The following is a 27,159-nucleotide window of genomic DNA, read 5'->3' as shown; positions in this document are numbered from 1 at the left end:
ATAGAGTAGGTTATAACCGTTGGGATCCGTTTTTCCATGGTTTGCATCTGTTAGCAATGTTCCCTTCAGGCTGATGCTCAAAACATCCCCAACTGCCATAGAACACTTGCAGAAAAAGAGTGTTAATGCCTCAAGTAACGTAAAAGTTACGTTGGCCCTAAGATACAGTTTTACAGGAATGTAAAAATTGATCTCTGCTGCTGTATGAAAAGCCAGTGGTTTTGAGTGGTTGCTGCATATCTTTGTGGTATGAAAAGAAAAGAGGCAAAAAGCCAAGTTTTTGTTCTTCGGGCAGTGCTGTAAGGGTCCCATGCTATTAAAGTGAGGGTGTTGCTGTTGATTTCAGCTCTGATTATCCTAAGCACATTATTGCTATTATAAAATAAAGGAAAAAAAAATTAGTTAAGGAAGGCTGATAGCCGATTCATTCATTAGTCTTCGTATAACAAATGATGAAACTGGAGTTGGAAACATAGATTTTGGTAGCAGTTATTGCTATGGGATTGGTCCTGCGTTGGGAGCATTCACTCATGTTCGTTTGTGAAACTTTCTGCATGAAGTGGGACTGTAGGACCGAAACCATTATTTCTGAGGATTTTTAATAGATTTTTATACACATGAACTACTAAACACCGGGAATGCTGCTTCTAGAGAATCTTTTAAAAAAGTATCGAATTCAAAGTCCCCATGACTGATGCTGTTGATGGAATTGAGACACATTCAGATGCAGGGCTTTAAGAGATCTCAGAGAAATGGCTAGGTATGTTTCTTTTGCTGAGTTATCTTTTTTCAATAAAAGGTGTTACAGTTGATTTTGTGCGAGCAGTTGGTGCATTATGCCTATTTCCTCTTATATATGAAAGTCTAGCTTCACATGTTTTCATTTTTTCAGTTTTTCTTGGTTTGGTTTAGTATCTTTCACTTTTTTTCAGGTTTTTTTTTTTTTTTTTTTTTTGATATAAAGTGCAAAAGATATAATTTGCAATCAGTCTTTTCTTTGGAAAGTACACTGCAGATCAAGGGAAATGTTAGGCATGAGAACCAGAGAATAGCTAAGGATAGAGATTAAAGGCATGAGAAATATTATGTTATAACATTTTCAGAAGACTCTGTACTAAAAGCAATGCCTTCCAAATTAATCACCACAGTTTTCTATACCTAAATATTTGCACATATTAATAATATACCATATGCTTGGCTTAGCAGTATGGATGTAACACATCAGTCTACCAGATGCAATATTCCCTCTGGAACAGAATATTTCCTTGGAATACCCTGCTCTTTTTGACACCTCAGTTTTAACTTTTTCTATAACTTGATGTGAAAATGATGACCAGCTTGAAATCTATATAACTTGAAGGCTTTATCAGTAAAGCCCAGCAGAGTTATATTTCTCTGTGGCTGTGATGTTGAAACCTGGTGAAAAATCAATTTTTCCTTTTGCTGAATGGTATATTTGAAGCATTTAAAAAAGGTGAATGAGTGTGCTGAGGGCCTGTCATTCTCGAAGTACTTTCTTATGCAGCATGTGTAGGTACATCTGCCTGTTAGCCCTGAGAGGCTGTGTGTGTTTGATGCATTAGATGTTGTGTCAGCAGGAAGGAGAAAAAGAAGAGATGAGGTATATCAGAAAGAAAGTTGATAGCAAATGGTGTTTTGAACAGCCTGTATCCCCCAGTGTAATATATTATGGAAATAATGATTCTGACAAGTGATGCGTCTTTGTAACCTGAAGTGATACAGTAGGGATTATGCATGCTCAAGTCATTCAGGACTGGGTACTTAGTTGTCTAGAAATGCTGTAAGAAGTGTCTTCATCACCAATAACTTTGTTATAGATGCAGTGGCAAGAACTAGATTACTAAAGAAAGAAAGAAAAAAAAAAACCAAAAAACAAATCTGAAATTGTTGGATGATTATTATTACTATTATGATTGTTGTTGATGATAATGTTATTTTTATTATTATTGTTGTTATTGTTTAGCTAGCAATGGGAACAAAAATGATATATGTAATTCTGTTTTTAGAAACTTATCTTTTTTAACATGATTTAATACTATATTTTATCTTGTATTTAGGGATGAATTGTAAGATTTAACTCATTTTCAAGCTCGCTCAAACATAGTTGTTTCAAAACCATAAATAGGTTTTTAATTAACATGGATAGGCAATGAGAAGTGGGCTAAAGGTTTAAAAGGAGGTGTCAGGAAGCCAGAACAAATAAAACATCAATGCAAAACAACCTGTAAGAAAGGCACAGAGAGAATACGGAGGAAATGATTATACTAGAATAAAGAACAAAATGCTTCTGGCCTGTACACTCTCATTAAGCACAGATCAAGAAATGCAATCCAAAAGGCAGGATAAAGATAGCATATACATCTAGCCTCTCACGTCAATAGATTGGCTTACATGGTTGCTCTAGTTTATAGAGCTTTCCTTGCAGTAACAACAGACTACTGTACCTTGCCAGAGGAGGATACTCTGGCTTCAACCAATTCGATGAGTCCCTTCTTCCCCCGACAAGCATGGGGACACAAAATAAGCTTAGGTAACTTACTGCATTTTAGGAATATCATGTGGTATGGGAATTATATACAACATAATTGTCTTCAAAGCTACCAACACATACAATCTGCAGGGTTGGCCTCTCTCTTCTTCCTCATGTGGTTCTTCTACCAACGAAAAGTAGCACAATGTTTTTAGTTTAGCCAAAACACAACCAATCCCTGCCCCCCAAAAAAACCCCAAAACCAACCCACCAAACCCAAGACCAGCTTTTAATCTGACCATTCTTGAATGAAAAGAATATTCATTGACAGGAAATATATTTAAGAGTGCATTTATTTAAGAGTTTTGAATGCTATCTTGCAATGTTGATATATCACAGAGATTTCGATTTGAATGGAAATTCCTTAAGAATGGAATATGCCTGTTTGAACAAATATTAACTAGGAATCTCACATAGTGTGTTTCATTTCTCTGCTTAAAATCTTTCCCCTTCTCTGTTCCTTCCCCACATACACAGAGTTAACTAATACAGAGGAAGCGAGTTCATTTTGCTTCACTGCTTAAAAAAAAATGAGTGCTATGACCAATGGAATGAAAAAATTTGATAAGCTAAAACAAAAGGCAGCAAATGTTGAGAACAAACTCCAGTGACCTAGGTAATATACAATTGTTTCATGATAAGTATGAACATTAACAATTTTGGACATCTAAAAATGTAAAATTAGCAATTTGAAAACATTTATCTGGATGAGATAGAACATTATACATGAAACATAATGACGTCTCTGAAATTCAGCCAGGATGCTATGGTACTCATTTAGACAAAGACGACAACTAGGTAATCACAGCAAAGAAAACTAGACAGAGTAAATTAGTTTGCTGCATTCCAGATTCTTAGCTACGAAAAAGAATATATTCCACTAATTAGAGAGTGAAAATACTCTGAGCTTTTAGACAGAGAATGCAAGAAGAGTGAAAGAGAGTGATCCTGGCTTTGGAATGGTGTATCAAACCATGGTGTTTGCACGATACAATTTTATGATTTTGTGAGTTAGGCAGCCTACATTAAAGGGTCTTCAACTTTGATTATATTGATTATATACAACATAATAGTTCATAATGAAAATTATCACGCATGGCTTCAATCCTTAATTTTCATGGACTCTTGGAGTCTCTAATGAAATGTAAATAAATTTAATTTAAAAACCTGCATGAATATACATGTTATAATAAGGCTAGAAACTTTCACAATTAAAATAAGACGTTAAGAAGTTAACAATCAAATTTTAAGTTTTTTATAGGATTATTGTCTTGATTGTGCTACATATATTTCTACTTTATCATTATATTTTTATCCTTAATGATACAAGAGTGTGCATTCTAGATGTTTTATTTCTATGTTCTTTAAATTGAGGAAAGTGTGTGTACTAAAGAATATTAGAATGGGAATTACTCTAATTAGACTCAAGGTGAATGGTAAAAGAGAAAGTGAAATTCACCTGCTTATTGCATGGGATAAGAATCTTGTTTTATCTGAAGACTGTACATCATTTTACAGAGTGAAAGCTTTATATACAATTCTGAAATAAGATTGTTCTTTTTGTTACCTAAAAGAAGATTTTAAATTTTCACAATTTTTGTTGAAACAAACATTCAAGCATAAAATCAGTAGTAGATTCTATACCTGAAAGGATATAAACAAACTTATCTCTAATTTTCATTTCCTTTCCTGTGTCTGAATGTGGTCTCTAAATACGACCAAGTTCCTGTATACGTAAATGTCATTCTGCTTTTGACTGCAGGGGCCTGAGGATCAGGCTCTCTCTTTATCTATCTTTTACATGAGCGGTGTTACACCCTTGAACTACTTCCGTGGAACTGAAAGAGAACAAGATCAAGTTCTGCATGATTCCAATGCCGTAATTGTTTTTTGAAATATCTATGGTTTTACAGGACTTCTGTGATACATTCATATAGGCAGTATGTACATTTGAGGAAAAGTGGGATGTTGGGCTTCCTTTGGAACTGCACCTCAGCAGAAAATCTGCCGTCTTTCTTTTTTGATAAACATGAGATAAGCTGATAAAGCAATTTACTTTTTCAGTTTCTCACATTTTATTACATTATCTCTTAAACATTTTTAAGTGACAGTCAATGGCTCTATAATGCTTGTACATTGTTGTTTGGGGTTTTTTTATTTCAAAAGGTGCTTGTTTGTGAGTGAAGTTTATTAGGAAACTGTGTGTACGTGTGCATGTGTGCAAGTGTGCGTGTGTGTATGTCTCTGTAGAGTGAGGTGGAGGAAGATGGTGTCTTCTTTCTTTCATAAGATCTACTTCTTAAATTGTCGCACACTTTCAAAAAATGCCAAGACCAAATATGGAAACTTCAGCTCTAAAGAGAGAATGTCCTGGAAAGGTTTGAACTAATGAAAAGGCCGGGGGGTGGTGGTGGGGTGGGGTGTGTGTGTTTTAGTCTCTTAACAAAGCTCTTTTCATCACCAAGTCATGCCATAATCAGATAGTGCGACAGATTATTTTTTAAGCAGAATTGGAATCAGTTATATGAAATCAGCCTAAAATGTGATTTTGTTTCTAAAACATTATTTCCCTCTTTATGCGCATTTCAGAAACATATGCAACAAATATTTAGACTCTTAATCAATCTAAAAATCTACCTCACTATCTTAATCAGAATTAATTTGCTTAATTGTTATTCCTATCCCATCAATCTCAGTTTTGCACTAACTTGAATAATGCCACTTTTTGCTGTTTGCACTTTAATTCGATTTCCATTCTAAGTTTATGAACAGTAATAGGGTCTTGCTTGAATATTCATTAGCTTTGAATTGTGAGCTATGAAAAGGTGCTTTCTTTTACCTTAATGAAAGTGGCTCAGCATGGGGCAGATCGGTAATGACATTTGATTTTAGGCATCCAACAAATTTGCTTTTTATTTATTGACACATCTTGTCCAAACAGCTCCCTCGCAAGTTAGTGGAGTAATGAAAGAGAGAGTGCTGCAGAGGAGCGTGGAGCTTTCCTGGCAGGAACCAGAACATCCCAATGGAGTCATTACTGAATATGAAATCAAGTATTATGAGAAAGTAAGTGCTAAGATTATCTGTAATGTACAGCAGTGTGCTGTTTGCTTCACGTTGGCTTGCTGTGCTGTGGAACAATGTTAAAGCCATCAGCTATCAACTAACCTGTCTCTTCAAAGTCACAGTGATTTTACTAGTTTTTCATAACTAGAGAAAGCCTGCAATTATTATTGCTATCATATGTCCCATATATTGTATTTTGGTATCCTAAAAAGGAAATATCCACTTGAAATCTGCCACCTTTTCTACTTTTTAAAATTTTATTATTAAGTTGGACTTAGATATTTTACCATGATATTTGTCATTCTCCTGTCTCTTCTACATTGCTTATAAAGCTTGTTTCATTTCCTTCTGTGCCACTGTAATTCCAGTCTTGAGATGATATATCAAATACAACTCTTGACTGCATTTGGTATTTCCTTATGAGGTGGGCCACTTCGACTTGATGTCTGAAAACTTCCAAAACACTTCCTACAGTTTCAGCTGATAAATATTCCTTATTTGTCCTTTTAAAAAGTCCCAGCATTGTGAGATTTATTTTTCACTTGTTCTCTCAACACAATAATGAATCGAGGGCTGCTTTTCAATAGCAGATGAAGTGATCTCTGTTTATGGTAGAGTGAAATTGCAATCTTATTGATGTCAGTCAGAGTTTTGCCATTCATTTCAGTGTGTCTAGGGCTTCGTTCATGATAACTTTGAAGTACTCCAGAATAAAAAAATTCTGACAAGCATATAAGTAGGGCCACATGCAACCGTAAGCTGGATGAAAGCAGAGTGAAGGCAGATTGTCCAGCTAGCTATGTTTGTCATGGGACCCAGATTAAGTGTGGCTCTTCCAGATTCCCTGGGAAATTTACCTCAGCATGTAACATATTCCTAATTTTTATAAAACAACAGAAAAAAGAGATAGAATTAAAATGCAAAGAAGGGAACAAAGGAGCTCCTTTGTGATCACTTGTGAAGATATTTCATCTCTGCAAACAAGGTAATAGTACCTCTATATCAAAAAGAGCAAGTCAGTTTACTAGGTAACATAGAATTAGGTAAATTCAAACCAGATTGGATCTAATATCAAGTGTCACATCTAATTTTCAATACTGAATTACACAAATATACTTATCAGAAGATCTTTATGTGATTTGGGAAGGGAATTAAACGTTTATTTGTTGATGCTAACTCCCAGTTTAAGTTGTTAATGTTAATGACTCTTACAACAAAATTTACCAGATATATACAGATAGCTAAATATTTTTTTAAAGTCATTTTACTAATTTTAGCAGATGATTTTTCTTCTTCAAGCATGTGTTTGTGCACACACACACACACACATAAGGTCCATACATTAAAAAAACCCCAAAACCAGTTTACATATTTACCAAAGGCAAAACTGTTCACACAAAAAAACCCAACTCAAAACCCCAAACTACAAACTGCAGAGTAATTTCTAATCTGTTAAAATGAAATAAGTAAATAGGAAATACCTGTTAAATAGGTAGTGGAAGATGACAGAAAAATGCACAAGATACTAGACTTTTCATAAAATTACAACTTTTAGAATGTAGGTTTTATTATTTTCCCTATACATTCATATTACTTTAAAAAAAGCAGCAGAATTTCATTGCCAGTTTCCTATGTTTGCAAAGACAAGAACTGATGTTAAACTTCTTTTTTAATGGAAGGAAACCTACCAGTCTTATACAACAAAATTAATAAAAGAGAATAAGAAACTCATGCTATGGAGAGTCACAGACAAACTGAACTATATACCTTTAATTCAGTGAGAGAATTTTAGCACAAATACTTAAATGCTTGCCTTCCTTCCAAAATAATGCAGTTAGTTTGAAAAGTACTTCATAAGTTTCTTGCTCAGAACAAGAGAGGTAGTTTAAGGTTTTTTTCTATTAATTTAAAAAAAAAAATAAAAAATCTGAACTTTCAGCTCCTTTTAGAGCCAAATTAAATCAAACATTTTTGTGGTTCTGAAATATTCTGATAAGTGGTTTTTTCACCTCTCACTTCTGGCTAGGGCTGGAATGGAAACTGCATGAAATCTCCCAAGTAAGCCTGTCCTGTGAGATTTCTAGCACACATTATTTTTATTTCTTTGTTATTTATTTATTTTGAATGCAAGAACTGTTGGCAATTCAAATAAGCCTCATTTATTCATCAAAACCCAAACTCTGAAATTCCACTGTGGCTTACAGTCCCGAACCTGACTGTTTACGCTTTTCTTACACTTGTTTCTCATCTCTTAAGCATTCCTATTATTTCTCACATACCAGCATACATTCCACCATGGTCCTCACTTTTAGAGATAATTTAAATCCTCTTGGAGAAGATGCGAAAAATTGTTGCTCGCTGAGCTGGTGGGCTTGCTCAAATGACAGACTGGGCAAGACCCAGGAGAAGCCATTACTGAATCTCAGAAAAGAAATCATGTATGTTGTATTTAACCCTGTATTTCAGGAAAAGCCTTTGCTGCTTTACTGACTGAGGAGGCGAAGGTTCTCCATCATTTTTAGCTGGTGAAGTGTTATTGAAATGAGTTAACAGATTTATTCCTTCCCTCTGTATCCATCTCATTAGCACTGCCTCGTACGGCTCATGCCTCTCTGGTCATGTGGTGTATTCAGATGGTTGGTTAATTCATCTCTTCTGCCCTTCAAATCAGGGTTGCATCTGCCACCGAAAATCAACCGGGCTGCACATATCTATGCTGAAAGATAATGTGGATCAGTAAATGTGATGAATAAGTAGAGCTTTGAATGCTGTAATGACCTGTGATACAGCTTTCATAGTATTTGAAAGTGCGCTATTACTCATAGGGTTTGTAATCTTACAGCTTCAAATTTGGGGGTATCATACTAGACTTCTTTCCCTGGGTTCTTGTTGATTCCACAGGGTCAAAACCTGAGAAAAGACTAAAAGCCAGAGGAAAAAAAACTAAGTGAAAACTGAGTTAAGGACCTCAGAATTTGGTGCAAAATACAGCCAGTTATACATTGGCAGTATTGTATTTTTCAAAGGTGTTGGAAAGTAACAAGGGAAGGTGTCCAGACCATGAAAAACAGGTTTGCCTGTCCTTGAACTGTTTAGACCCTGCAAATCCCCCATGAAAGCTGTGGTCAAGCTATTTTCTCATCAAAATTTCAGAAAATGTAATCAGAGCCAAAGAAGCAATCATTTTATGTCTGGATGTTTTATGAGTAACAACATGAACATCCCATTTGAATTTTATGTTACACTCAGAGCTCCTCATTGCATTGACAGTGTTTTGTAATACTCCACAGAGTATGCTTTATTTTTTATGTTGAGAAAAAACACATTCAACAAATTGAAATAAACTACCCAGGCTGGCTGTCACTCACTGATGTGCAACCATGATAAAATCTGACCTGTAAATGTCATTTAATATTTTGTCTTATTGTTTCCAGGATCAAAGGGAGAGGACCTATTCAACAGTGAAAACCAAGTCCACTTCAGCTTCTATTAATAACTTAAAGCCAGGAACAGTGTATGTTTTCCAGATTCGTGCTTTTACTGCTGCTGGTTATGGAAATTACAGCCCCAGACTGGATGTTGCCACACTTGAAGAAGCCACAGGTAAACGATTACTATTATAGGAAATGAATGCTTTCAGTAAAAGTTGCAAGTAAAGCAAGAAAGGAGAGTCATAGGCAATATTATTAAAACTAGAAAGAATGAAGTTCTACATGAAGGTGGATTTTTGTTACTTTATTTTGCAGGATGAGCTTCAATAAGTTGTTTTGCCATAGAGCTACAAATCACACTATTATAATTAGCTAGAGAAGATTTGTAACTTATCAGGGTCTTTTCCTCTGATGTCCTTCTAACACAAAGAAAATTTTTCTTTTTCATTCAAATACACACCTCTTTCCCTCCACAAGAGAAATGAGTACTGGTGAGCTGAGTAACTCCACTAGATTTTTCTGTAATGGGGGAAAAGGAGATTTCAGCCCACAGAGGCTTCTTCAGGTCATTTTTCCCCCTGTTTGATTTCCTTAAAAATCTCTTTATAATTTCGTTTATGTGTGTGCCTTGTTTAAGCTGTATGTCCATCCTTAGTCTCTTTTGAGTTCATTGGCTAGTTTCAACTTTGTTTAGTAAAGAAACAGAGGTCTCAAAGATACTAGATTTCTTTAAGGCAAACATAATATGTTGTAAGATGTGAAAAGAAAAAACAGCCTCTCAAAAACCCTCACAATGGACAGTACAAAGCTGAAGTACAAGCTCTCAATACATTACATCAGAGAATCTGGCTGTGACATCTTAGCAGAGGAGTAACATTTTGGGAGAGCTTGCTCTTTCCTTGATGCTAAAACCAGTCTTGTGCCCTTATTTGTCTAAAAATCACACTGATACCTTTTTTCCTCACCAATGTAGATATGTGCATGCACACTTAGAGAAAATGTTCCACATTTTTGGTCTTCAGAAAGAAACTCTTCCATCACTGAGACCTGGCATCCGTGAGCCCATTCATGGGAACTGCCTGTGTCCCTGGCAGCTTCACAGACCCAAATTTGGTTACTCTGTTTTGGGTCATTTGCTTCAGGTTGACCTACCTGACAGCAGGTCAGTCAGATTTGGAGCTGAGAATACATACCCTACAGGTTCAAAGGGTAGGGATGCCAACTCTGCTCTCTGCACTCTGTGCAGCATATCTAAGGTGCGGACACACACTATTGCATCTTATTAATTGCAGCCAGGTGTCACCTGAACAATTTGTAGGTTTTCTTAAAACACAGTAGTTAGGTCTTGATGCCACCTTGGTTCCACACAGAATATGAAAACTATCAATCATGAATAATACCACATATCTAATAGACATAATTGAAATTGTAATTATCATAAAAGCAGCAGTAAACTGTTACTATTAATAGGTGTCTGATACCATACTTGCCATCTGTAGAGTTCTGCTTTAGAAAGAGTCGGTAGCAGAATCCCCATTTTGCAGAATGGGAACCTGAGGTACAGCCAGAAGTAATTCCTTTTTTTGTGTAGATTTCTGGAAAACAAATTAAAATTCTGTCATAAATTTCTGCTGATTAGTTAATTTATTGTCCAAAGTGGTTTAAAATTAGTAGACCAAAATGTTTCCCCAACAATTCCGCAATTACCTGAGTATTTTCTATATACTGAATGTAAGCATATTGGTAGCCGCTAAGATTAGATATTTTCAGAAGTAAACAGTCTTGACTGGAGTTTGGTCAACATATGGAAGATTAAGACATCCTAGAATAAATGCATCACTGACTGTGCTCATGTACCCTTTTTCTGACTCAGGTGAAGAAAAACTGCATATAAACCAGTGACATACTTGGCCAGTATGCACAGCAGATTTTTCTCTTGTCACAGGCCAGTTTTGTGTTTTGACATGCCGTGTAAAATGTCTTGTGATTTCATTAAAGCAAATGTTAAAAGTGGCATATTTTCCATTATCTTGAGAGGACATTATAGAATATAATTACCATCAAGGATAAGCATCCACAACTTTCCAGTTTTCAGAAATAATTAAAATGTTGGTTAAAAAAATAGTAAATTCCATTAAATTATTCTAGAATTGTTTTACACAAAAAATTTTTGTTTCTCGTATTTTATTTATAGTTTTCTCAGAACTTGCAAGCTAATAAAATTAGTCTTTTGTTAACATTTTAAAGGAAGACCTTTATTGGTTCATTATTAGGAAATATACCTCAGGTGAAGTACTCTACAGGTGAGCAGTAAACCAGTGTTATGCTACAGTTTAGAGGCACTGGCTTCTCATTATGCCAGTGGATTTCAGAATGCAGCTTTTAAATATATCAGAGCATTGTAAGAATATATATATATAGTGAGAGTATATATATATATTTATGTAAGAATATATATAGGGACCATCACAGTCAGCTAGTCATGTTGCCTACCTGACTTTCTCTTGGCACTTTAACTGGCTGGCACCTTGTGGTAGGTGCTGTTGATTAAGTACATTTTTGTATTATGCTCTGGTTTCTGAATTGGGACAGAAACTGCAAGGCCACTTTTCAATATTTGAGGAACTATATCGATTATATTAATAGTATCTGATATGTGAAATATACATATTTTATACCTGTATTTGCACATATCATGCATGTTGGGCATTGCATACATATTTATATAAAAATTTCAAAATTATGAAGTAAAAATGCTTTGTAAAGGCAAAATATTTCTATTCTATACTGTTTGCCACAGATCAAAGTACTTCAATCATTGTAATTTTTTAATTTTTTTTTTTTAACCACTGATGGTTAATAGAGACAAAAGTCCCTCAGGAAGAAAATATAAATGCATAGAATATCACTTAAATAGTAATTTTATCTTTTGATTCACTGAAGTATTTAAAATTTATGTTCAATGACTTGTAGCCAGTGGATCTAAAGATGATCCTGTGCTTTTTGTAATTGAAGGGGATTTTGCCACTTGTTACAGCTCTCACTGTTAAAGTAAAAGATCTCAGCACAACATGGTATGAAGACTTTGCTTTTTCCGTTTGCCATGAATCAGTTTAAATCAAGCAAGGTTAAAGTAAAATGCAGGTGTAAAATTTATTCCTAATGTCTGAAATATCACTACTACAAATTTTTATAGAAGACATAAAGTGTAATATTTAAGAAAGTAATATTCGGCCTACATTAATCGAATTTATCATTAATGCTTTCATAGTAGACTTCATCAGAAATACTTTTCTGATTTCAAATCGTACATTTCAGGTAGCTTGCATGAGAAAATGTTGCTGGAGGAGCAGCACAGCTTTTACAGCTGATCTCCTTTTTCTAAATCATAGAATCACAGAATCATAGAATGGTTTGGGTTGGAAGGGACCTTAAAGATCATCTAGTTCCAACCCCCCTGCTGCGGGCAGGGACACCCTCCACTAGACCACGTTGCCCAAAGCCCCATCCAACCTGGCCTTGAACACTTCCAGGGATGGGGCCTCCACAACCTCTCTGGGCAACCTGTTCCAGTGCCTCACCACTCTAACAGGAAAGAATTAGACCCATGTGCAGGACCTTTCACTTGGCCTTGCTGAACTTCATGCGGTTCGCGCAGGCGATGATATCAGTTGCCTTATCCACCGATGCTGTAACCCCATCATAGAAGGCCACCAAGTTTATCAGGCACAATTTGCCCTTAGTGAAGCTGTGTTGGCTGTCGCCAATCGCTTCCTTATTTTCCATGTGCCTGAGCATAGTCTCCAGGAGGGTCTGCTCCATAATCTTGCCAGGCACGGAGGTGAGACTGACTGGCCTGTAGTTCCCTGGGTCTTCCTTTTTTTCCCTTCTTAAAAATGAGGGTTATATTTCCCCTTTTCCAGTCGGTGGGAACTTTGACGGACTGCCAGGACTTCTCAAATATGATGGAGAGTGGCTTGGCCACTTCATCCACCAGTTCCCTCAAGACCCGCAGATGCATCTCATCAGGTCCCATGGACTTGTGCACCTTCAGGTTCCTTAGATATTCTCGAACCTGATCTTCTCCTACAGTGGGTGGTTCTGCATTCTCGCAGTCCCTGCCTTCTGTGACCTGGGCAGCGTGGTTAAGGGATTTGACAGTGCAGACTGAGGCAAAGAAGTCGTTGAGTACCTCAGCCTTCTCCATATCCTGGGTAACCAGCTCACCCATTTCATTCCGGAGGGGACCCACATTTTCCCTCATCCTCCTTTTATCACTAACATACCTATAGAAACTTTTCTTGTTGTCCTTGACATCCCTGGCCAGACTAATTTCTATCAGGGCTTTGGTTTTCCTACCCTGCTCCCTGGCTGCTTGGACAGTTTCTCTGTATTCCTCCCAGGCTACCTGCCCTTGCTTCCACTCTCTCTAGGCTTCCTTTTTTTGTTTGACTTTGCCCAGGAGCTCCTTGTTCATCCACGGGGGCCTCTTGGTGTTTTTGCTTGTCTTCCTCTTTGCTGGGATGCATCGTTCCTGAGCTTGGAGGACTTGACCCTTGAATATTAGCCAGCTGTCTTGGGGCCCTCTTCCTTCCAGGGTTTTGTCCCATGGTATTCTACCAAGCAGATCCCTGAAGAGGCCAAAGTCTGCTCTCCTGAAGTCCGGCGTAGTGAGCTTGCTGTGCACCCTCCTCGCTGCCCTGAGGATCTTGAATTCCACCATTTCATGGTCACTGCAGCCAAGGCTGCCCTTGAGCTTGACATCCCCTACCAGGCCTTCCTTATTGGTGAGAATAAGGTCCAGCATGGCACCTCTCCTCGTGGGCTCCTCTATCACTTGGAGGAGAAAGTTGTCATCGACACGTTCCAGGAACTTCCTGGGTTGCTTGTACTCTGCTGCGTTGTCCCTCCAACAGATGTCAGGGTGGTTGAAGTCCCCCATAAGGACCAGGGCTTGTGAATATGAGGCTGCTCCTATCTGCCTATAGAGGGCTTCATCTGCTCGGTCCCCCGGTCAGGTGACCTGCAGCAGACCCCCCCTATGATGTCCCTTGCCCCAGCCCTCCCTTTAATGCTGACCCATAGGCTCTTGGTCGGCTCCTCATCCATCCCCAGGAGCTCCATGCACTCCAGCTGGTCATTGACATAGAGGGTGCCACCACCTCCTCGTCTGCCTTGTCTGTCCTTCCTAAAAGGCCTGTACCCTTCCATCCCAACACTCCAGTCATGGGAGCTATCCCACCACGTCTCTGTAATGCCAATGAGGTCATAGCCTTGCAGGCGCACACACGTCTCCAGCTCCTCTGGTTTATTCCCCATGCTCTGTGCGTTCACGTAGAGACATTTCAGTTGTGCCCCCGATGAGGCTGACTTATTGGCTGGAGTGGCTGGAATTCTTTTGATGTGTCTTCCCAGTGTTACCCCGTTGGTTCCTGTTGCATCCGGAGCCCCTGGCTCGTCTCCTCTAGGCTTCAAGCATGCTGTAGTGCATCCAGCACATCTCTGAGCAGTAGGCCAAGGGGCCTCACCAGCACACCGTCCCTCAAACCTGGGCACATCATCCCACAACATGTCACTGGCAAGCCTGATGTTATCCCCCTCCCCGTTCGAGCCTAGTTTAAAGCTCTGTCTATGAACCCTGCTAGTTCCTGGGCAAAGACCCTCTTCCCCATTTGAGAGAGATGAATCCCATCAGGGTTCATCAGGCCTGGTGCCGTGTAGGCCGTCCCATTGTCAAAGAACCCAAAGTTGTGGCGTTGACACCAGCCATGGAGCCATGCATTTATGGACTGTGTCCACCTGTTCTTCCCAGCATTGCTGCCCTTAACTGGAAAGAGGGAGGAGAATATTACCTGTGCTCCCGAATCCTTCAGTGACTGTCCTAAGAGCCTGAAGTCCCTTTTGATCGTTTTTGTGGTACGTGTCTCTGCTTCATCCCCACCCACATGGAGGAGCAGCAGTGGGTAATAGTCAGAGGGCTGTACCAGGCTGGGGAGTTTCCTAGCGATGTCCTTGACACAGGCCCCGGGGAGGCAGCAGACTTCTCTGAGAGGAGGGTCTGCCCTGTGTATTTGGGCCCTCTGTACCCTTCAGAAGGGAGTCCCCCACAACTATAACCCTCCTTTTCTTCTTTGTGGGGGTGGTTACGACACAAGGCATGGGCTTTTTGGGCCTAGGTGCTGCCTCTGGTGTAGCTTGACTGTCCTCTATATCCTCCAGAGTGTTTCGATATCCATTCCCCATACCTACAACCATGCATTTAAAAGGTAGTTTTAACTCCTTTAAATCAAGCATTGCCTCATTCATTTGGATATGCCAATATCATAACATCAGATTAGGTATCAGCTGTAGCTGGTAGCCCAAGTACCAGGTCCCTGTCTCGCTCTCTGATCCTGAGCACAGTATAAGCAGAAGTAAGGGCGGACTTCCCTGTCCTGCTGGTGGTTCCCTACTGTCACCATTGTGGCAGCACCACTGACAGGTAACCATGCCACGCACCCCCTGAAAGGATCATCTGTGCCCCAAAATCATTCCTCTAAGAACACATTAGCATCTTCATTTCTGCCAAGCCGCAGTGATCATTCCAGAAGCTGGGTTCTGATTCACCCTTACACTAACAGACTGAGTTCATCACACAGAAGAGAGAAGCAGCACTGAGTACCTGAACAGAGGCAGATGTCTTAGACTGCGGTCACTGAATTCAATATGTCATACATTGCATACTACCTGTCTTACCAGTTGGCCAGCGTACTATGTCCCCAACGTTTTCCAGAGTCCAAATAACATCCTTGGCTTGCTTCCAGAATGTTCCAGTGCCCAATGAGGCAGTTATGCAGAGCAACCCACTCACATATGTCAGCCTCTATGCACTCAGCTTGGTTTCTAGATTAGGTGGCAGGCTGGGTGGGTATTTTTCCAAACTCTGTTAGATGGATGCAGCTTCACACCTTGGCCATTGTGACAGAATGCTGCCTCTTCTTAACTTCCAAGTGAGGTTTGCACTGAAGTTCAAAGAGAGAATGGAACAGTTTTAGGAAATGCTATATTTTACATAAATTTGACATTGTTTGGGATTGCCTGTTTTGATGGCCTGGTGATGTTACAGGGACTGATTTGTATTACTTATACCCCTACATTCTTGCACGAGATAGTGACCACTGATTTCCTAAAAGTTCCACAAGTGGGATATATGCAGGCCTGAAGTAGCATCTTTCTGACCTGGGTATCTCAGAAACTTATAGTTACTCAAAGATAAGCATTTGTTCTTTTCAGTTAAAGACTGATGTGAATAATGAGATCTTTCTCACCTGCATTAGGTAGGAACATAGAAAAATGGCAAAGTTTCTTTAGGAAATACCTTGCAGTCCCAGTGCAGATTATTCTATATCTGTGTAGTATAACAAGGGGTTTGTTATTTTGTGGGGGAAGCAGTTGGTACAGGTCAGTGTCAGTGACAAAATAAATCATTTTGATTGGCTCACTTCTCCCAAGACACAGCAAAGACAAGACTGGTTTATTTGTTTCTATGGGAACCTCTGAGGTCTGCAACAGGAACCTGATTCTGTGGAATTCATAAAATCCTCGTGTAGACATTCCTGTTCAGTTACCACTACCAGCAGTTAACCATATTAACATATCATCTACAGTTTAGTTACTCAGCTATCAGTTGGGTTTCCTTTTTTTTTTTTTCTCTTTTATCTCTCTGCTGCTTCCAGATGAGCCACACTTTTACAGTCCCTTGCTCAGCATCACTGCCTGATATCACCTCCTTTATTCTCAGTTTCTTGGGCTAAATCCTCACTGTAACAAACCAGCATAGCTCCGTAGAGTTCAGCAGAGCTGTGCTCATTTAATTTGACTGAGCGTACATGGCCACCCTCATTAGATGTCGGGCAAGCAATGTATTTAACAAACCTTGAGGTTTCTCAGGCTAAGTATTTACATCCTCAGTTTACATTAATGTGACATGCATACATTTGCATATATTAATAGTATCGGCATATCTGAATAAAAAGAGCGATAATGTGTGGATATTTTACCATGTAAATTCTCTGAAGCATGGAGAATTCAATTTTGTATATGTGGAAGCACATTTTTGTTGCTAACAGAAACAAATGATAAGTAATAATAGCAATTTGCAATGATTAATAGCAGTAAGAGATAGAAATATGCTAACTATGAAATCTGTGTTAATAGTATTTCATCTCAAACATTTTTCTTATATTTAAGACACTATTTCCTTGAGTACCATCAAAGTCATATCAACAAGTTTTAGAGGAGAGGCTAGAAGCAGAGCTCTTCAGGGATTATTTTCCCACTGTCCCCCCTTACAGGGATATCCAGGTCTTCCCTTCTAGGAAAGAGTCAACCACTGAAGAAAACAGAAGGCAGCGCAGCAGTAGGAGGAAGTGGAGGTGGCTGGTGCTGGTGCTGGCTTTCAGCTAACAGCTGTAGCACTTTGGCCGAGTCAGTTCCAGTATAGCTCCTTTTTATTCCCTGTAGACGATCATTAACTAATCCAGCATTTGGATAAATTTCCAATGGAAGCCCTTCTTTGGACTGACTTTACCAATGTAATAGTTTCAGGCAAAGATAAACTAACAGTCTGCAATTCATGATGGTTGACTTACTTAGTTTTCTGCAGTTCCTTTGTAGGGAATAATTTTAAACTAATCTCTGCTCTGTGCTCCATTTGCAGCCACAGCTGTTTCCAGTGAACAGAATCCTGTTATTATCATAGCTGTGGTTGCTGTGGCAGGAACCATCATTCTGGTCTTCATGGTGTTTGGATTCATCATCGGGCGAAGGTATTGCACCTTGCATAGGCATAAATACATCTGACCCCACTCTTGTAAACTCTAATCTGGGATAGTAGTTTGCAAAACTGAAACGGAAGTCATTTTTAGTAAGGACAATTTTCACTGAAATCCCATTATCAGTTTTACAGTTTGTCCTCTTACTTTGGCAAGACACACTTAAATCAAGATGTTCTTTTTGTCCTATGTAAATGTGCTGTTAAAAGGAACCCCTAGCAGGTCCTTTACCTGTACTCCTGAAAGTCCCTCTTTTGGTTCAGTTTTCTCACGGGGAGAAGTCTGACACTTTATCTGATAAGCATTCAAATGACTTTACATTCAAGAAAAAGAGGCACAGCAATAAGTTTAAGAATACCCCCATGTAAAACAGTGTTCTACTTTCAAGTTCTTTAATCCTCCGTTTTATCCGTAGAAGCTTTTCACCAGAACTAGAATTTTCTCTTTAGGACCTGTCCCAACTGGTATTTGATACAAAAGCCTTTTGATTGCAACTGTTCATGATTTATTTACAACTCTGATGTCAAGAGAATTATAGCTGAAAATTTCAAAGGGCCTACAGGAGTTAGGTGCTCAGTGCCTGAAAATCCCAGCCTGTAGAACTGATGTTGTCAGGACTTTGAATGCAAGGAAGTAAATCATTATTTACCAGTAAAACCGATGTCTTTCTTTTCAGGCATTGTGGCTATAGCAAAGCTGATCAAGAGGGGGATGAAGAACTTTACTTTCATTGTAAGTGTTTTGCTTTCTTTTCCCCCTTTCAAAAATTCCCAACTACAATAGTGTAGACAATACTAAAACAACACTTCATGAAAGACAAAGCCATAAGAAATTAAAAAAAATGCTGTGTAAATAGCAAGTGGGAAGTTAAACACTGTAAAAATGTGACCTACACAAAAAGAATGCAGATTAAAGTCAACATTGCTCACACAGACAGTTTTATTTCTATACACGTGTATGATATACTGTTGTTTTCATTCTGCTTTTTTTTTTTTCCTTTTTCTTTTGATTGCTTTGAATACATGTTTCACACTGTCCTAATGATCCCTCTGAGGTGCAGTATTTGAGAGACCTTTGGCTACGTGACTATATGATCTTTACCTCAGGCATACTTCAGATTAAGAAAGTGTGGGTCACTGCATCACTCTAATAATGAAACTGTTCTGCTCAAAAGCTGTTTTCTGCTACTGTGAATAATGTTGCATCAATATTTAACAAAACACAATGTCCTTAAAAATAGAGTATTTACTATGAAAAGAAAGATCAGCTACTTCATTATTATTCTCTGTTCTAGAATCATTGCCTGTCTAAGAGTAGCACCTAAAGCCTCTCTTATTAAAATCACAGTTACCATCTGAACTTACGCTAGAACCTTGGGAAAATTCAATAACATACATCTTTCTTGGGTTAATGACAATTGAAAATTTAAGGGGAGAGAAAGGATTATGCAAGAATAGTTTCAGTTTTATCTAAATATTGTTTAAAAAACTTTCTTATTTTAGCCCTTTCTCATTTCAGTTGTAATATCATTTTGACACGAGAAATTAAAAGTATTTTCATTTCTTTTAGAATCAGTCATTAACTCAGGAAGCATGGTAAAACTAACTTGCAAAATTATTTTGAGCATCCAAAATTGCAAAATCACATGATAGAATTAAACTGAATATAAGTTCTGACACAGAGCAATGCCTGGGTTTCTAGTCTTCTCCCATGCCTGATAACTTCCACATCAGGAGAACTTGCCATTTAGTCATGCTATGCTGTATGTAGCCTTTGCTGTCTAACAATAATGGCAGCTGTACCTTAAATCCATCAGATTTATATCTTAAAATCATGAGTTATTATGAGAATGTAATGTCACATGGAGAATGAAGTAGCCACTAGTCACAAATTCGTAGCATCTTCTCAATGCATACCTCTTTAAATGAGTAGTTGTAGCCAAAGCTCTACTCAAAATCAGATCATAGTTTTCTACTCAAAATCAGATCAGCTGGAATTTGTTCATGCTTCCTGAGTTTGGGCATGTTGCTACCTAAATCATTTCAATTAAATGCAGTGAGTATCAAACTAAGTAGTGACAGCATTGCAGCTTTAGTCAATCAATTCATAATCTACGTATGAAAGGTGGAAAATAATAATGGGATAAGAATTATTTATCATGCACTTTGCAGTGCAACTGATTTTAAAGAATTCGTCAAAAATCTGATGTTACTTAAATGTTACTATTCTGGGAGTGACGGATTTGAAATTTGCCTCTTGTAGATGCATTATAAGCTTTTCGTGTCTTCAGAAGAGCTACTGCTTTCACTTTTAAAATCCCCATTATGTCCTTGAAGGAAAAGATCAACTATGTATTCTTGTATGTCAGTGTATAAACAAAAGAAATATACTAGCTAAATAATTCTTTTCTTCATTTCCATTGTCAGTGGCATTTTTGGTTTCAGTGAAAGTGTAAATGAGTTATAGGACAGCTGCTACTTAATGGTTAATAGTTGATCCAGAAATGGTGAGACTTTATATGTGTTCATTACCCTCATTTTACTTTCAAGAAATCTGGTTATCCAGCAGATTAGTCAGCACAGTTAGCATACACAGTCTTTTTAAACTCATAGCACCAAATATAAATCGGTTTTTGCCAAGCTAGTTTTTCATTGTCTGTTGATTGAAGGTTTAATGTTTAATTTTATTTGATAACCATGTACAGAATGTGACGTAACCCAGTGCTGTGGTCACCAGCTTGGTCATAGAGCTGTGAATATCAGTTTGGTGTCCTTTTGCTCTATAACATCTAGACAATCACTCTCTGTGCTAAGGTACCAGATTGGATTTTCAAAAATGTAACGTACAACAAACACTTACTTAACACTAAAGCTTTCAAGTAACCATTTTTTTTAAAGCAGGTTTTAAAGCACTGTGTTTAATAGAGTATTTATTTAATTTAATATATTTTGTTTCAGTCCCCCTCAACTCTCTGTGACATCAAGTGCTACACTTGAAGATAGGAGTGCAATGGAGAAGTTTAGTCAAGCAGTTCAGAATTATATTTGGTTTCCTCGTACCATTTTCTTCTAACAATGTCCTTAAATCCAAGCCAGCATTACTTCACATTGGTATGCCAGGATAGCCTTGGCCTGTCAAAATGTTTTATGACAGCTTGAATAAAGAACCAACAGAAGCCCATTTGAGATTCAGAGATCCACTTGAGATGGATGGGGCTTTGAGCAACCTGGTCTAATGGAGAGTGTCCTTGCCAATGGTAGCTGGATTTGAACTAGATGATCTTTAAGGTCCCTTCCAACCCAAACCATTCTATAGTTCTATGATTCTGTGATTCACAAGGTTACCTCCATTCCAGGCCCCCTATCCCAAACACAAGAGGATGACTCCTTCTCCATCTCCTTGTCTGAAAGCACTATTATGTTGTTAACCTATTGCTTTCTTCTCATTTTCTCTAGTTATTTTTGGTTTAAAGAAATAAATATTTATCATTTTAAAAATTTGTAGCATTATCAATAAAACTGGAAGAACATCTATTTAAATACATAGTATGGCAGATAGTAGTACCTGGGTAACATTTCAAATAATTTCTCTGGATGTAAATTCATTAGATTACTCAATTTCTCTAGCTTTTTCCTTCTTATGAGGGTTTGGGGCATTTTTGGTGAGTAATACCATCTCAAACGTAAATACACATGATTACTAAGCTATTTTTCAATATAGTTTCAAATTTAAAATATTTTATGTTCAATTAAAAGATTACAGAGCAACCATAAATTATATATGTTTCATATTGACTTTTGATCTTATTCTTGTATATCAGTATATGAATTAGCAGAGGAACATCCTTGCATTTTCTTATTGAACTTTAATTCACTGATTTAATTAAAGCTCAGGACTGTAATCCTTGTGAGCTAAATTTATTTCATAAAAAAAAAGCTTGATTAATAGATTTCCAGGGTTGCTCTACTTTCACCAGAAGTTTCTACTTTCACCAGAAGAGCAAAAAATAATTTTCCTGAATCAGCAGCAAACTAAGGGAAAAAACTACATGCTGGCCAGAGCTCTACGCTGCCTGAGTTGCACTAAGTGTTATCCTGGAAAAAGAGGGAGCAAACCCCAAACTGCTGCATATTCTTGACTTAGCTGCTTGAGAGAGGGAATAATTGTGCCACAGAGCCCACTTTCCCTTCTTATGCCTTTACAAGTTGACTAAAAGTGTTTCTCATGTTCATATTCTAGTGTGAGAAACATACCTAAGAATATAAATTCTAAGTGCTGTGAATAATTTAGCTTGGGTATTGCCATAGTCTGTAAATAACATTATATTCAGTAGTTTAAGCAAATTGAAGTAGGTGGAGGAGCCTTTCAAATCCTGCCAGAAGACAGAGACAACATAAAGGAATGCTGTTTATGCAACCTGGGAAAAGAGGATAAGTTGTCCTTACACAGAAAAGAAAGTTTCACCTCCTCCACTGGTCTTATACCCCTGCTCTATATATATATATATAAACCCCTTCCCCTGCTTTATTTTTACTACCCTTAACTCTTGAATTTATTCCATTGAGTGCTATTGAATATTTATTACTTCTTTCACTTCAAGGTGGAGATGCAGATACTAATGTTAGTCATTTTTAGAGATGGGATTGTGTACTTGTGTCAGCATGCTTGCAGATAATGCCTAAAACTAAGGTTGCCTCTCAGAGCGACTCTGACTCAGGCAGCGTGGAAGCAGGTTCACTCTTCCAAGGAGCACTCTGCATAATGAAATTCCTGGGCTGACTGCACAATAAGTGCTTTTGCTTCATCACAGTCATGCTTTCTTACATCATTACAGTTAAATTTCCAGGCACCAAAACCTACATTGACCCTGAAACCTACGAGGACCCAAATAGAGCTGTCCATCAATTCGCCAAGGAGCTAGATGCCTCTTGTATTAAAATTGAGCGTGTGATTGGTGCAGGTAAGGCTGCTGTGGCTTCCTAATTCAACTGTTCCATTTAGCTGGGATCGAAACTCATACATCATAATGACAGGCAAATAATTATATCTCAAGTGTAGAAGAACTTTTTGCATTTGCCAGAGTGGTTAAGAGCAATGAAGCTGCACTTGCTTCTAAAATGTAAAAACAAACGGGGGGGGGGGGGGGGGGGGAGGGGGGGGGAAAAACAACAAAAACCCCAAATAAATAAGTAAATGAAAGAGTCTTGCTGACATTGAAAGCTTGTGGGTTTCTAATGCTGTATCTGCTGTTAAAAATGTAATTGGAGGGAGGGGGGCACTTTTGCTGCCTATTATTTACTGTCAGAGTAAAGGTGTTAGGCATGAGTGCAAATTCTGCTTGCTTTCCTTTTGCAAGAAGGCTTTTTGCCCCCTGAATTTTTGTTCATGTGAGTAAGGAAAACTGGCTGCAGCACAAAATCTTAAATAGAGACTAGGAAGTTTTTGTTTCTGTATAACAAAATCTTCCCTAAGGCTGTTTTTTGTTCTACTATTTTTCTTTTTGATATTTTATGAATACAAAAAGTTATTGTTTAACTTCTCATGACTGATTGTAATTGCACCAGCATTACATTGCTTTTCTTCCTCTTGAACTGTCTACCACCTACTTAAGACATGGTGTTCATGCTCTAAAAAGGCAGTTTCATTTGTTTGCATTAATAAGATATGTGACATTTTTATTGCACTACTCCATGTAGTGAAATTAAGTTTCTGTGGGTAAGAAAAATATCAAATACTTTGGATTCCTGGAGGAAATGTTCTTTTGCTTTCCTGTTGTTTTATAAAAGTATTAGTAGAAAACTTTTAAAATCACCCTGTACTTTGGCATGCACTGTAAATTACATGCTGTGGTATTTTTAGAAAAGAGAAGAAATATCTCTAAAATAAGCTGATTTACCTGTTAAAAAAATCTTTACACTTAGAATTCACAATGCCTCTTTAAAGTAACCTCACTCATGTTGAATCATGTCTTAATCAACGAGTAATACCATTGAAATTAACAAGACTGCTTAACAAATTATTCCTTCAGATGAGTAAGAGCATAGGAATCCAGCCCTTGCTAACTAGTAATATTTGTGATGCTAGAATTGCAGCATCTCTTCTAATAAATACACAATATACAAGATTTAAATTCAAGATTAGCCTGTAAAAATGAATGAGCTTTATCTTTTGCTTTGAGTTAAAAAAACTATCAGCATAGCAACAGTTCAGAGCACGAAGATATACTCAGTTGGACTTTGCCGATGCCTTCCGAGCAAAATGCTGAAAACACTGCAGTTGCAGAGTATACAGTTTAAAACATATTTTCACTGTTATGACAGACTAATTCCAGAAGGCTAATTTTGTTGACTGCAGATGAATTTATTCTTGATTTTAATGAGTATAACTGATGGCAAAAAAACTAACGTGTGTCAGTAGTCATTCTGAAGAAAGTTAATTAGAAGTGCTATGCTGAAAGCATATTGAGTATGGGGTTTAGCTATGGCTTTAACCTGTTGATGTAGACAGCAAACAGGAGTGAAATGAAATGCAGTCCAGGAACACCAGAATGTTAAAGACCCAAAGAAGCAGCTGAAACTCATACATCAAAGAAGAATATAGAATTTCTGCTAGTGACAGCACCAGAAAAGCCACTTAGCAGTCTCAATATGCATCAGCTATGCTGGCCACGTCAACTATTGAGTAGTGCCATGTCTCTCAGATGAACAGGGTGCAAGTATGCTTGTGCTCAATTTGGCATGAGGGATATGTGCTTTCCTTGCCAACATTTTCATTACCATCCCGCTGCGGCCACCTGTCAGACACAGAATATGGTGTCCACTATGCTGAGTCCTTGTTCGTACCACACATCCTTTGTTTTAAGCCTCTTCCTTGTTGACATGCTGAGCTAGTGGCTGTGCGGCTGTGCAGTATTCCCACTCTTGTTGCCTTATTTTCTGGATCATTTTTGGGCATCATTTCAGCTGAATATACTATTTTCTTGGGGAATAAAGTAGTTCATTGGCTAGCATCCTGGTCTGAAATGCGTAACATACAAGTTCAAGTTTCTGGTTTGCCTGGGTGAGAGTGATCTACTTTTGGAAATCATTCCAAATCAGATCACAGAGAGCTGGAAAGGAGTTAAGCCTTAGTGTCTCCTGTGCCAGTTATCCTAATTACCTGTCTCTGAAGTATCACATACGCTTGTACTCAGGTCTTGTTTTCGGCATGGAACAAAAATAATTTTGGAAGGTACTGCTAGAGAAAATTGTTATCCTTTAGTAAGATCTTGTGGCTAGGAGCTGTGAGTGAGGTGAGTGGTGAATTCATTAATAGTCATCCATACTGCTAATGAAGTGCGGGAGGAAGGTTAAGGCACCAAGGCAAGGGTGGGAGCAGCTAGTTGTTATGTATGTAACAGCTATGCCTCATGGTATTTATAGCTATGACATGGATATTCAGACCGTGGCTCCAGTGCCCAAGGATGGTTGAAGTCAATGCCTCAGCTGTGCAAGCAGGAACAGTTGTACTCTGTCTGGCCAATTAGCTCAGGTACAGCACGATGTTAACAGAGGTATATGGAGTTGCTCAGAGCTAACCTTAATTCAGTTAACATAGATGGGAGGGAGAGGAATTCAATTCTGTATGCAGTCATCTCCTATGAGATTGGTAAAATGAGCCATACTGAGTGGAGATTTGTTCAAACACGTCAGCTGGAAATATTAAGGTCCAGTCAAAGTTCTACCCTTCTGGCTGGAGAACTGTGAAGCTGAGGCCCAGGTACTGCTTTTTTTACTTCTCTAAGCTCTGCTGTTGGGGGTGACAATAGAACAGTTGTGTTGGAACGGTGACAGTGTCCTAAACAAGATTTCTCAGAACCCATCCATTAGGACACTTCAACATCTAGCTCTTCAGGCATTCAGCCCCATTTCCAAGCATACCTCTCTCCACTGCCAGCCAGACGTCTTGCAGTGTGTATGTGCACTTAAGTCCTGATCCCACCAGGTTTCTCAGGACCTCAGGCTATGTCCCAAAGAGATTCTCTAATCAAACTCTGTGTGTTAGTCTCCCCTAATTCAAACATCTTTTTCGGCACTTACCCTAAAACATGTCTTGGATGTAGGTGTGTCTGCATATTTGTCTATACTCAATAGCTTAATGTTAAGGCACTCCACAGGTATGCAGGAGATAAATTTCAGGCTTGATTTGATTTGGAGGAGGGACTTGGATCTATATCTCCCATACTCCAGATAAATTTCCAAAGTACCAGATTATTAAATATTTTTGCAATTAATCTTTCTCTTTTTAAAGAGATGTTCCCCTTTATTCAGTTAAAGATATGTTACTACCCTTTTCTCCTATATACTCCAAGAGATTTTTCTTCCTGGCTACAGAATAGGGGGTGTCTCTTTCTCTCTCTGCTGACATGCCTGTGAGGCAAGGGACAATCCTCAAATCTTTCACAATCTCAATAATTGTGAGGCAGATGTTTTGCCATTCAGCTCCACATCTCGTGTGCTTCCATCCTCTTTCCTGTCCAACGGAGTTCAATTACTTCTCTCCCAAATTATGGTTGTTGAGGCTTTTTTTGTTTTGGTTTGTTTTTTTGTATTCTTGCTAGCTGTTTGGCCATTTTTTTCACATGCTTCTTCAAGTTCCAATTATTTGTTAGTTTAGAAGCTTTTACAAACTTCCAGCATTTCCTTGTGTTTGTTTAGTGTAACAAAATTATTATAAGTCACACCTTTCATTTCATAATCTGCGAAGTAAATTATCCTGCTTGAAGGTAATAATGTAGTGCTTCATTTAACACCATAACGATGTTAAATTAAAAGCAGCTCTGAAAGAGCCTTTTGAAAGAAAAAAAACCATGGAATCTAAAGATAGCGAGGAAACCATGTAGAACAGAATGACTTCTTCACTTAGAAATGGTATTACTATTTCTGTAATAGTATTTTCTTATGAAAGCTATTTCATATTTATTTCCTATTTATGAAACAATGTAACAAGTTACTAACAAATCTTTTAAAAGATTCAGAGACCTGTAGATTGGCTTAATGTGAAGTGTTTACTCCATAAGGTACCTAGTCACCAATTCATTTAAAGCATGTGCCTGTCTTTGTGTTCCATTTCAATATGAACATCCACATGTTAAATTTAAACACACACTTAGGTGGCTAGTTGAATCAAAGCCTAAAAAGAATATTGACATTATAGTCAGACTAATTCAGCCTTGATCTACTTCATTTTAGGAGAGTTTGGTGAAGTGTGCAGTGGGCGTCTAAGCTTCCTGGCAAGAGAGATGTCGCAGTAGCCATTA

The 27,159-nt window shown here is 38.1% G+C and overlaps 1 protein-coding gene across 1 annotated transcript in view; it reads left to right on the top strand.

Annotated features, from left to right (window-relative positions):
- EPHA7 (EPH receptor A7) overlaps positions 1-27,159 on the top strand; it is a 160,889-nt gene that overhangs the window by 119,146 nt on the left and 14,584 nt on the right. Inside the window, 7 exon segments of the mRNA XM_075747723.1 lie at positions 5,493-5,617; positions 9,052-9,220; positions 17,747-17,855; positions 18,538-18,593; positions 22,696-22,821; positions 27,092-27,118; positions 27,121-27,158. Of these exon segments, the coding sequence (XP_075603838.1) occupies positions 5,493-5,617; positions 9,052-9,220; positions 17,747-17,855; positions 18,538-18,593; positions 22,696-22,821; positions 27,092-27,118; positions 27,121-27,158 (650 nt within the window).

Source organism: Balearica regulorum, chromosome 3, assembly GCF_011004875.1.
Source record: "Balearica regulorum gibbericeps isolate bBalReg1 chromosome 3, bBalReg1.pri, whole genome shotgun sequence".
Lineage (NCBI taxonomy): Eukaryota > Metazoa > Chordata > Aves > Gruiformes > Gruidae > Balearica > Balearica regulorum.
This window is presented reverse-complemented; position numbering and strand designations above follow the sequence as displayed.